This window comes from Neltuma alba, unplaced genomic scaffold (genome assembly GCF_004799145.2).
Source record: "Neltuma alba isolate B1F8T4 unplaced genomic scaffold, ASM479914v2 tig00005032_pilon, whole genome shotgun sequence".
NCBI classification, from domain to species: domain Eukaryota; kingdom Viridiplantae; phylum Streptophyta; class Magnoliopsida; order Fabales; family Fabaceae; genus Neltuma; species Neltuma alba.
The window spans coordinates 19,505-30,909 of record NW_021633951.1 but is presented as its reverse complement, the minus strand read 5'-3'; the positions used below and the strand labels follow the sequence as shown (position 1 = coordinate 30,909).

Below are 11,405 nucleotides of genomic sequence, written 5' to 3'. Positions count from 1 at the left end.
AAATCTTTAATTAATTATTTTTAAATAAAATTTTTTTTGAAAGAATGACAGTTAAGATATTGTCTCTATTTTAAATTATATACATATTAAAATAATTTTTTGAACAAATAAAAAAACATATCCGAATCATCCAAATGAGATATGGATCATCTAGATCTGATGAGTTTATGGTGCTTATCAAAGTGATGAGCATGGAAACTGGCTCCGATATTCAATAACTTAATACTACCTCCGGTCCTAATTATAAGAGCTAGTTGATTAATTCGAGGAGATTAAGAAAATAAGTTGAGTTAGTTATTTGTCTTAAATAGATGTTGTCTTTTCTAAAACATCTTTGTTAATCAAGTGTATTAGCTAGAATTACTATTGTTAGAATGACTACTTTAGGAAAAAAAATATAAATATGAGAGACAAAGTGGATTGGGGTCTTATACTTAGAACCAAAATAAAAGTCAAACAAGGTCTTATATTAACGACTGGAGGTAGTATCATTAATTTTTTTTAATACATCTAAGACCTCCCGACATTGTTGTCTCGTTATATTCAGTATTATAATTTTATTTTTATTTATGGTTTAAGATGCTAGATACACTATAAATAATAACAGGATGTTAAAAGTATATTAAAAGAAATAACATTAAGGTACTAGATGTATCATAAATAATACTACCTCGGTTTTTAATATAAGAGCTAGTTTGATTTTTAATTTGATCTTAAATATAAAACCTGAATCTATTTTGTCTCTCATATTTATTCATTTTTTCAAAGTAATTTTTGCAGCTGTTATACATGTTAAATATTTTATCAATTAGTAGTTATAGCTAATATACATGATTAATAAGGATATTTTAGAGAATTCAACTCATATTTGTTACAAATAACTCATTTAACAAACTTTTTTAATTTACTCAATGTAATCAACTAATTCTTATATTAAGAAACGGAGATAGTATTAGAACACTGAATTCAACTGGAAAAGTTTACGCATGGTGCATGCTATATTGTTATTTTACCCACAAAATTTGCCAGGCTGTTGGACAATAATGCTTGGCCACTGATTCCTCGTACCACTGGTCAAACCCTACATCATTACCAGTGAGGGGCGCCACATCATGACCGCTAACATTAATTTATGTTTGACTCACAACATACTCATACTTTCTCAGCTCTATCAAATAACATTTGATTTCCTGCCCTGTAACCACTTCTTTTGTAAACAACAACAAAACAAGACTGGGTCAGTCAATTAATATGGTACTTCTTCGGTCCTTATTATAAGACCCAATTTGACTTTTTATTTGGTCCTAATTATAAGACCCAATCCATTTTCTCTCTTATATTTATGTATTTTTTTCCACGATAATCCTTCTAATAATGATAGTTTTAGCCAATATACTTAATTAGCAAGGATATTTTAGGAATGATAACACTTATTTATTATAAATAACCAACTTAACTTACTTCCTTAATCTCCTCAAACAAGTCAATTGGGTCTTATAATTATGACCGGAGGAGTATATCCTTACAAGCGCACGTAAGTATTTAGTTGAAAGAAGTAGTGAAATTCTGAATTCTCACGTTGACCCTATCATTTGAACTTTGGAGTTTCATCCCTATGAGGTGTGCCGAAAAGTACATTTCAGCTTGGCTACTATTTGAAACAAATAGCGTCAATAATCATTAGCACGAGTTGGAATAAACAAAAGTGAAAAACGCTTTTATTCTTTTTAAACAAAATTCAGAAGACACTATTATTCTGTTTACATATATTTTTCACATTAAATTATATCATTATTCGTTCAACTTTATTAAACTTATACAAAACTGGTATTTGTCTCTGAAATATATATTTTTCACAAATAAAAGACGAAAGAGAATAGATCATTTTCATTAAATTTAATAAAAATATATAGCCAAGAATATTTTAATTAAACTAGAGATTATATATTTCAACAAAACCAAAAAAAAAAATACAAAAATGGATTTAAATGTCAGTCTACAGCTTAAAGAGATCTTTTTGGGCCACATTCAGATTAACTATTTTTCTTCGGCACAACTACATTACTCAACCCAACATACACTGTAAGGAAAAATTGATTCGCCCAGTAGTAAGAAAAGATTTGGGCCTCAAAAGTCCAGTGGGCCTAAATTTAATTATAAAATAGCACTTTTTCCACTTTTAATAATAATTCAGGGTTAGCATAATTTTTTATCTTCCTATTTTGTCTGTATTTTTAGTTTTGGTTCTTCAAGTTTTAAATAATAAATTTTGATTTTTCAAGTTTCTCTTTAGTTAAAATATTAATCTTTATAATTCAATAAAAATTTAGACCATTTTACTTTGATCTCATTTAATTTTATTTAATTAAAATAACGTTATGTTGATTTTATAATTATCTTCTACATATTTTCTTTCCCCATGAAATTAGGAGGTGATAAAAATAAAAATACAACCATAAATTACACAGTTATTTGATGCTGAAAGAAAAGGACATCATTTATAAAGTAATTGAAAATAAAAGATCAAAACTAAGAAGGTCAATTAGTTTAAACTGTACAAATGTATCATTGACCTAGTCTTCTACATCCATCACTATTTAAACTTAAAAAAAAAAAACTTATTCCAAAAACTTCAGTCCAAAAAAACAAAAAAACTTATTCCAAAAACAAAAGATATAGAAAGTGTCCCGCTGTAGGGCCCGGTCTCTAAAAGTGAGAACGAAAACGAAGTAACGGACAGATCCTGACAGGAAGTAGGCCGGCCTTTACTCTTCGTTCTTGGTCGAATAATCAAGAAGGTCCTCTAGCAATTTATCATCCAAACACTCGAATTCGAACACCTGTCTTCCACCCTGAGCGTCCGCCATTGAAGACGACGACGAAGCAGACGACGATGAAGAGCGATGCAGGTGGCTACTACTGGAACAGGCACTCCCCGCACCGCTCAAACCATATTCTTCTGGGAAGTTGAGAATGGCCGAAGGCCCTCTCATGCCGAAAGCAGCACGATCATAGGCTCTCGCCGCTTCTTCTGCCGTGTTGAAAGTGCCCAGCCACAATCGAGCTCCGTGCCTGTTCGAATCTCGAATCTCTGCCGCGAACTTCCCCCACGGCCGCCTTCGTACTCCTCTGTACTTGCTTTCTTTTGCTTCGTCTTCCTTGCCGGTTTTGTTCTGCAACTGTTCCATCGTGTTTGGCGCGCTTATCGAAACCAGCTTGACCCTGGCATTTATATTGAACAGCCAATTCATAATTGGCCTCGAAACTCTGTTTCCGTTATAGATTCAATGGACGGGTAGTTATCAAAGTCCAGGAGGAAGCATGATGTAGATTGTTCCCAGCGTTCAACGAATGTGGATCCCAATCACAAAGTAGCGATGGCTAAATGGCGCATTCAAGGTCACCTCAACCATTTTGTTTGGAAGTTTTGTTCATAAATAATGTCTTTGTTAGTGCAGGTGAGGTCAGGGTCTTAAAGCCGCATGGAATTTAAGAAATACTACATCAATAACTAGATCCATATTTCCCTGTGTCATCTAACTTGAGGATCAAGAGGGTCCCAGGTTGGCCGGATGAGTTCACTAATTAATGAAGGTAAAATAAAAAGCTGGGATTGCAACAATAAAGATAGTGATTCCCATTTAGCACGTGATGAGGAGTATTTTTTTTAAGGCGAAACATTGAACTTTAATTGCTGCCACCGTCACGCAACACATCAACATAATATTTTTACCCCTTATCCTGATGGCGGATCGTGAAAGCTAGCTACTGTTTTTTTTAAAAGAAATATAAGACTGAAACTAGAAGACAAAAAGCAAGGATTTGGGTTGAGGAAAAGACAAATAATATTGATTTTTCAAACGTCACTATGTGCACAGTGATGTGGTGGATGAGAGCTTAACAATGCTACCTGCTCCAGAATGAGAAAAACAGGGGTGGAACGATGAGGGATCCTCCTTCTTTAACAGAAATAACCAGATGAATCCCTTCTGGGTCTGACCTCTGTTTTGGCAGGAACTCTCTAGATTGCTGTGCTCCCCCATTGGTATGCATCATATTAAGGATCGGACGAGGATTTGTGTCCCCCCTGTTTTGGCACGAACTCTTGATTCGTATTCATCACAAGAAACGTTCTGGCAACTGAAACATGAACAACTTGTTTTTCTTTCTTTTTTTTTTTTTTTTCTAAAGGGATTATATTACATTTACTTCAACTTTTTGATTTCTATTAATTAGTAAACATTATACTGCCCCGTTCTTAATATAAGACTTTGTCTGATTTTTGTTTTGGTCATAAATATAAAATCTTAATCCATTTTGTCTCTCATATTTATGTATTTTTTTTCAAGATAGTCCTTCTAACAATAATAGTTTTAGCCAATACACCTGATTAGTAAGGATATTTTAAGAAAGACAATACTTATTTATTACAAATAACAAACTTAACTTCTTTTCTTAATCTCCTCAAATTAATTAACTAGCTCTTATAAATAAGAACGGAGTAGTATATCATTTCCTAATACGATAGATGGTTGAATCGAGACAACTCAACCTCTCAGATTGGTCATGTCCCTAAAGACCAAGTTAACTCTAAAAGCACAGGACATAAATTTGGTGGTCCCTAAACAAATGTTGCCAAACCAACGACTGATTTGATTTCGTTATCACTTATCACTAATCCGATGAGGCCCATCAGGCAACTTTCTCGAAATCCCCCGGAGATGATACAGAGCTCAGTTACGACAAAATCAAGACATCACCAAACACCACCCATGATCATGCCTCTCGCCACCTTCCAAATGAAACGCGAATCAGATTGAGGCAGCCTTTAATCTCCTCCTCCACCTCAAATCGCCACCTTCCAATGCCTCTTACTTGGACGGGGCAAGTTTACATATACCTTATTTTAATTTTTTTGTTAACATTATTAATTGATTTTCTGAGATTGTTTTTCTTCATATATCATATTTATTAAATAACTTTAGACAGGATCACAGGACCAAACCTGATCTTCTATGCTGGGTTCCTCCGGTTTCGATCTTGGTACATAAAGAATGGGTATTTTAATTAAACTACAGCAAAATATTCTCCTCCAAAAATTCCAATTTCAGAGGAGAGGGGAAGGCATTCTTCTCCCTCCATTTCTCCCAAACCATGCCGAAGGTTTCAACTGTTGGTAAAGAAGATTTCCCTTAATCTTGGTAATGAAGATTTTCACATATGTACATGCAGAGACCACAGTGGTGGTATCTGAATCAAACAAAAGAGAAAGTTCAAAGCGTCATAACACAGCCACTTATCTTCCAAGTACTAGCTGAACCAACTGAAGACAACATAGTATTTAAACATATACAAGCAAACAAAGCCGCAAACAAACTTCATAAACTGCCTGAGATACAGAAGAACGAAGACTATGCCAAGTTTCGCAGAACAACAATTTCCATTTCCGTGAGATTCTCATTATTTATTATTTGACTCATGGCGTCAAGCCTTGAAATGATTGAAAGTTGCTTCAGTGTCAGCATCGTTTTCGAAGAATTTCATGTAGAAATCCTTCGGTGTGAAGGGTCTGTAGATGGCAGGATGGAGTTCATCAACAACACCTTTTGCTGGTTCTATCACACTATCCTCCAAAGCCGTCACAAAAAAGGCAGCTGACGCTCGAAATCTGATAGCATTTGTCACCACTCTGTGTTTCACACTTCTTAACTTGTCATTACTTATCACCTGCACTTCAACTTAGCCCATTAATCATAACTTATCTATATGAAAGAAATGTCAATTAATTAGCTGAAGATGAACCACTAAACTCAGAATTATAAGACAGTTTCGAGTGGAAAGTGTGTACCTGCAAGAGGCAGCCGACGTTGACGACAAAAGCATGTGGAATAGGCTCAACGCTAATCCATTGATCATCTTTGAAGATTTGAAGTCCGGAAACTTCATCTTGAAGTAGAAAAGTAATGAGATTGGCGTCATCATGCGGGCACGTTCCAAGAGTCAAGCTTGGATCAGGGCATGGTGGATACTGCAGAGCTGTCAGAACCATACATGCGCTTAGTTCATTGTCAAAATGTTCACATTTCAGGCCAAGTCCTTCACTGATCAACCCCAGAATCCTTGAAGCCAATTCCTTAATTCCCACTGAACATGCCCCAACAATCTCCCTGTCATGTCAAACAAAATTACATAAAACTTGTGAGTAGAGAGCAGTTTTATTATTGAAGATGGTGCATCATTTTCTTACCGGTATCTGGCTGGGCTTTCAGGCCAAAAATGCTGCCACTTGTCCAAGGGATGACACTGGTGTTGCAGAAAGTCTCGCCACATATGAACCTTTTCATTAGCATAATTTTCACAGCTTGTGAAATAAATACACTCCTTGCTAAAGTCTTTAGTGCACAAATGTTGCCTGGCTTCATCTGGCATTTGGAAGAACTCCCTCACCACACTTATTGTTTCATCCATTAAATTCTCCGAAACCCCATGATTCGCCACCTGATTTCATTGCAAACCTCAGACTTCTGACAAAGATTGATTAGGAAAAAGAAAATTAATAAAAAATGAGATGAACCTGGAAGAATCCAAACTCTTGACCAGCCTTGAGAATTTTCTGAATTACAAGTGTTCGATCACCTTTCTCTGCTTCACTGAGATCAATCACTGGTATGCCTTCACCTTTAGGAACATGGATGTTGCCTGGTCTTTTTTCTGGTGGATATATGTAATCCTCAGGCACAGGTCGCACATTGTACCAGTTTGAAACAAGTTTCTCCATATCTGATCAACAGGGTCCAAAACAAAGAAACTCAATGATGCTTTGCGACTTGGGGATGAATTAGCGTGACCTATTGATTTGTATTTAAATAGAGCCCATCATGTTAATGGTCCATCGGATTCCTACATATATTAACCCAATATCTTAGTGGTCCATCGGGTTCACACACGCACATTCAAGTTGCTCTGTAACATTTATGAAGTTTACATGTTGGATATATTTTGTTTATTTCATATTGTCTGTCACAAAAATGCGGTTTTTCAAGTTTTATAACAATACTTGTCGATTTTAAATTCAAGAATGCATTAAATTAGGAGTAGTTTTTAACTATTTGTTTAAACAAGGGTAAGGACATCTAAGAAAAGACGCAAAGTAATTTTGCAAAACAAAGAAACTCAAGAATGTTTTGTCACTTGGGGATGAATTAGTGTGACCTATTGATTTGTATTTAAATAGAGCCCATCATCTTAGTGGTCCATCGGATTCCTATATATATTAGCCCATGATCGTAGTGGTCCTCCGGTTGTGGGTGTATATGTATATTCAAGTTGCTTTGTAACATATACGAAGTTTACATGTGGATGCATTTTGTTTACTTCATAGTATCTGTCACACAAATGCGGTCTTTCAGGTTTTATAATAATACTTGTCAATTTTAAATTTCAAGAATGCATTAAATTAGGTGTAATGCTAGTATTTATTTAAACAAGACTAAGGACATCTAAGAAAAGTAGTAAAGTAATTTTGCAAAATCCGATGTTATTAAATGATTTTCTTATATTTTTGTAGAATTTGTTTTTGTTAGAGCTAATTGTAGTATGAAATATGGAGAGTATATACTCTCTGGTCCTATTTATAAGTCATTTCTAATATGTTTCACACAGAATTTTTTTTTAAAACTTTATTAATTCTTATTTAAAATTCAATAACTTTTCAAATTTAACTTTATTTAATATATATTATACCTCATGTAAACAAAATTAACATAATAATAAATGAAGAGTAAAATCATACATCTATATAAAATTTTTTCTCAGTACCTTATAAATAAGATTAAAATATACCTTCTCTCTTTCATATAAACATGACCAGAAAAGTATATACCAACGTGAATTTAGTATCGGTGCATATTATCTAATGAAGGCAATATTTTACAACCAAAAGGTGACAATTAGCCTCTCAACTTAAAGTAACTTTCCCATGACATGACATGAAACTTAAAATAAAAGAGATGCTTTTCTGCAAGACAACACAAAACATAACAAATGAAGAAAAAGATAAGACTGAGGTGTTCAATGTACTTTATTAATATATTTAGTGAAGTACCCAGCCAGTTAGTTTTTTTCTTTCGGAAAACATTAATTAAGAACCTTGATTTAAGTCATTCTTTCTTAAGTGTATGCTAAGTCCAATTACTGGTTTCCAGCCCCAAAAAAAGTCCAATTACTGGCTTGTTCCTGTCCCCCTTTTTCGGGTGAACGCTCCTTTCCCTTTTCTAGCGTGGCCTGTGAGTCACCGTAACTTGAAAAGAATTTAGAAAGAAAATCTTTACTCTTGAAGGACTTGTAAATCGGAGGATGGAGTTCATCAATCAGAGCTTTTGCTGGCTCTATAACACTCTCCTCCGAAGCTCCTATGAAAAATGCAGCCGAAAATCGAGTTTTACTTGAATTTGTCACAACTCTGTGTTCCGAACTTCTCAACTCGTTGTTACTGATCACCTGCAATCTCAACACAAAATCAAATCAACCATTATTTGCTATAATTTCTACTTATTTCCGAATACTGCTGATCTAGAACGAACGAAAAATTTTAGACTGCAAGAAGTTAAAGAATGTATATGCCTGCAACTGGGAGGCTATATTGACCACAGTTGCATGGGGGTTAGGATCGACGCCAATCCACGTATCATCCTTCAACACTTGAAGTCCACAGACGCCATCTTGGAGTAAAAGGGTTATGATGTTAGGATCGGCGTGCTTGGTTGCTCCAAGAGTCAAATCTGGCTGAGGACATGTTGGATAGAAATTAGCGGATAGTTTCATAGTTTGGCTATATTCACCCTCAAGATATTCGCCATGCAGTCCAAGCCCTTCACTGTACTGATTAACCTCAAGATCCTGGAACTCAACTTAACTTCCATTGAACACGCCCCAATACACTCTCTGATACAAATCAGACTAAACCCAATAAGTAAAGAAGTGTGCGTTTGTTTTTTGGCCTCAAAGAGAAGTGTGCGTGTAAAAGCAGACATATAAGCATTTTGGGTTCAGAGGGTAGCATCCATTACTGATATCTCGCTGGGGTTTGAGGCCACAAATGCTGCCACCTCTCTAAAGGATGACATGGGTGTTTGAGAAATTCCCTCCATGTATGAACATTCTCGGCAGCATAAGTTACACCGTTCAAAGTGAACCTGAAATCCTTGTGCCAATCCTGTGAGGACAAGTTCTGCTTCGCCTCCGCCGGCAACTGGAAGAACTCCCCCAACACACTCATTGTTTCATTAATTAGATTGTCCGGTATCCCATGATTGATCACCTATATTTTCATTCATCACACGTTAATGCAACTATATGATTGATCCAGCTTTGAAAAATCTTTTTTTTTTTTTGCCCCATCAAACCGGCAAAAACTAACCCAAAAAGGAAAAAAGAAGTTATGGCATGAACCTGGAAGAATCCAAACTCTTGAGCGGCTTTGAGAATTTTCTGCACGGTATGGGTTCGATCACCTTTCTCTGCTTCGCTGAGGTCAATCACTGGGAAGCTTTCACTTACAGGAACATGGACGCTCCCTGGTCTTATTTCTGGTGGAAACACGTAATCCTCAGGCACTCGTTGCACATCGTACCAGTTTGAAGCAGGTTTCTCCATTGCTGATCAACAGGGTACAGATTAAAACAATTCAAGAATGTTTTATCAACGGGGAATTGATTACTATGAGCTATTGATTTGTATCCAGATTGAGCGCATCATTAACTCATGATCTTAATGGCCCATCTGATTCCTCTGTATATGTTCAAGACTTCAAGTAGCTGGTTTATACTAGTACATGTGAAATTTAGTATTAATCTAACATTTTCTTGGATAAATGCGAACAGGATAGTATCAACGCGTACCATCTGAGGAAAGTAATAGTCAACTACCATGAAGTTACAATTATGCCCATCGCCTTAAAATATGCTTCCCATAACATCACTTCAAATAAAACAGAGATACTTCTTTAGCAAGACAAAACAAAGCAACATAAATGATAAAAGGCGAGATCTTCAGTGTACCTTATTTAGTCTTCGGAAAAGATATATTTATTTGAAAAGGTTTAAAACACATTAATTAAATTAAGAGCTTCGAGAGCTTCGATCTAAATTATGAGCTAATTACGCATATAACAGAGCAGCTAACTGGATAAACAAACAAAGGAACAACAAGGAAAGCTAGGACAAAGATTACTCATACCTAATACAAGACACCGCAACAAGTCTAGTACTGAAGCATAACCACAGAGAATAAGGACACGACTCCTTTTATGAAACGCAATGCGGACTTAAGAGGAAGATTCACATGAGGTTGTCTTTTCACATATAGCAACACTCTTCTTGAGTATGATTAAAAACAGTTTACCCCTTGATCGTCAAGTTTCATTTCCTTCTCCATTATCATCCAGTTTAATCTCATATATAAATGAACAACCCCAAGCCAGATATAAATCGAAGTGGAAGGCTACGGCCACAAGCCCGTAAAACTCAAAATCGAGGCGGGGAAATCCAAAAATCAACAATCTAGAAATAAATCTTAAATCTCATAACCAACAACGAGAGAAGAAGCTGGCAAAGGGTAAGTTACGAACAGAGTTGACAATTTCTATTGGTGAATGCGAAAGGTTGCTTATCCAGCCATAACCGACGGCCTGTCTTACCGCAAAGAAGAGGATCTGTGCCGTGCTGGAAGACAAGCAGTGGAAGAGGGCCTCAGATATTTGAGAAAGAAGAATAGATAGCATCCAGCGATGGCAAAGAGAAGATAGAGAGAGGTTAACGAAGAGCGACGATTGCAAGACCCTGCTCCACCTCCATATGCATTTTGGTTACAATGCCTCTGACCGTTGACTTTTCTTGTTTTTGGTTCGTATTTTTGTATTCAAACAGAACGGAACGATCAGATCTAAATCATCAGATGAGACGGTTCAGATTTAATCTTTTCATTTTTATAAAATAATTTTTTTAATTAGTCTCTAGGACCAAAATGAGGCCAATTTCCGAAGCCGTCATGCTTCATTGTTACAGCAGGCAACACAGAAAGGGTGGCCACGATGCCAAGAGAGGATTGGCGTCTAGCCAGTTCGTGAGCATAGACGTCATCTTGTAATAAAAGGATGAAAGGATCAGCATGCTTGGATACTACGCCACCTATGAACCTTCTCTGCAACATAATTTGGAGTGCTTGTAGAAAGCCTGCAACTGAAACCCTCCGTGAACAAGTCTTGCTTGGCCTCCGCCGGCAACTGGAAGAACTCCTTCCGCCCACTCATTGTTTCATTCATTAGATACGCCGGAATCCCATGATTGATCACCTGGCCCGTATCCTTCCCATCATCACACGTTTCCTGGTCTTGTTTCTGGTGGAAA

At 36.1% G+C, this 11,405-nt stretch overlaps 3 protein-coding genes across 3 annotated transcripts; all 3 read right to left on the bottom strand.

Annotated features, from left to right (window-relative positions):
• Positions 1-2,765: 2,765 nt before the first annotated feature.
• LOC114746510 (ethylene-responsive transcription factor ERF096-like) lies at positions 2,766-3,188 on the bottom strand. Its single transcript, XM_028934726.1, has one exon. It carries the CDS (start codon positions 3,186-3,188, stop codon positions 2,766-2,768), a length of 423 nt encoding a protein of 140 aa, XP_028790559.1.
• Positions 3,189-5,484: 2,296 nt separating this feature from the next.
• Positions 5,485-8,823, bottom strand: LOC114746509 (hyoscyamine 6-dioxygenase-like). The gene is made up of 6 exons (XM_028934725.1): positions 8,623-8,823; positions 8,226-8,499; positions 6,575-6,780; positions 6,248-6,498; positions 5,849-6,167; positions 5,485-5,727 (listed from the first exon to the last, which is right to left on the bottom strand). The coding sequence occupies exons 1-6, from the start codon at positions 8,821-8,823 to the stop codon at positions 5,485-5,487; spliced, it is 1,494 nt and encodes a 497-aa protein (XP_028790558.1).
• LOC114746508 (protein DOWNY MILDEW RESISTANCE 6-like) lies at positions 8,820-10,826 on the bottom strand. The gene is made up of 4 exons (XM_028934724.1): positions 10,697-10,826; positions 9,451-9,656; positions 9,069-9,319; positions 8,820-8,943 (listed from the first exon to the last, which is right to left on the bottom strand). The coding sequence occupies exons 2-4, from the start codon at positions 9,652-9,654 to the stop codon at positions 8,820-8,822; spliced, it is 579 nt and encodes a 192-aa protein (XP_028790557.1). The 5' UTR covers positions 9,655-9,656; positions 10,697-10,826.
• Between the last annotated feature and the right edge of the window lie 579 nt (positions 10,827-11,405).

Excerpts from the sequence above, each read along its gene's own strand:
- LOC114746508 (XM_028934724.1), bottom strand. The coding sequence starts at position 9,654 with ATGGAGAAACCTGCTTCAAACTGGTACGATGTGCAACGAGTGCCTGAG. Across the intron at positions 9,320-9,450 it reads AAGAGTTTGGATTCTTCCAG|GTGATCAATCATGGGATACC; the intron begins GTTCATGCCATA and ends ATGAAAATATAG. Across the intron at positions 8,944-9,068 it reads CAAACCCCAGCGAGATATCA|AGAGTGTATTGGGGCGTGTT; the intron begins GTAATGGATGCT and ends GATTTGTATCAG.
- LOC114746509 (XM_028934725.1), bottom strand. The coding sequence starts at position 8,823 with ATGAAACTATCCGCTAATTTCTATCCAACATGTCCTCAGCCAGATTTG. Across the intron at positions 8,500-8,622 it reads ATATAGCCTCCCAGTTGCAG|GTGATCAGTAACAACGAGTT; the intron begins GCATATACATTC and ends TTGAGATTGCAG. Across the intron at positions 6,168-6,247 it reads GAAAGCCCAGCCAGATACCG|GGAGATTGTTGGGGCATGTT; the intron begins GTAAGAAAATGA and ends TTGACATGACAG.
- LOC114746510 (XM_028934726.1), bottom strand. The coding sequence starts at position 3,188 with ATGGAACAGTTGCAGAACAAAACCGGCAAGGAAGACGAAGCAAAAGAA.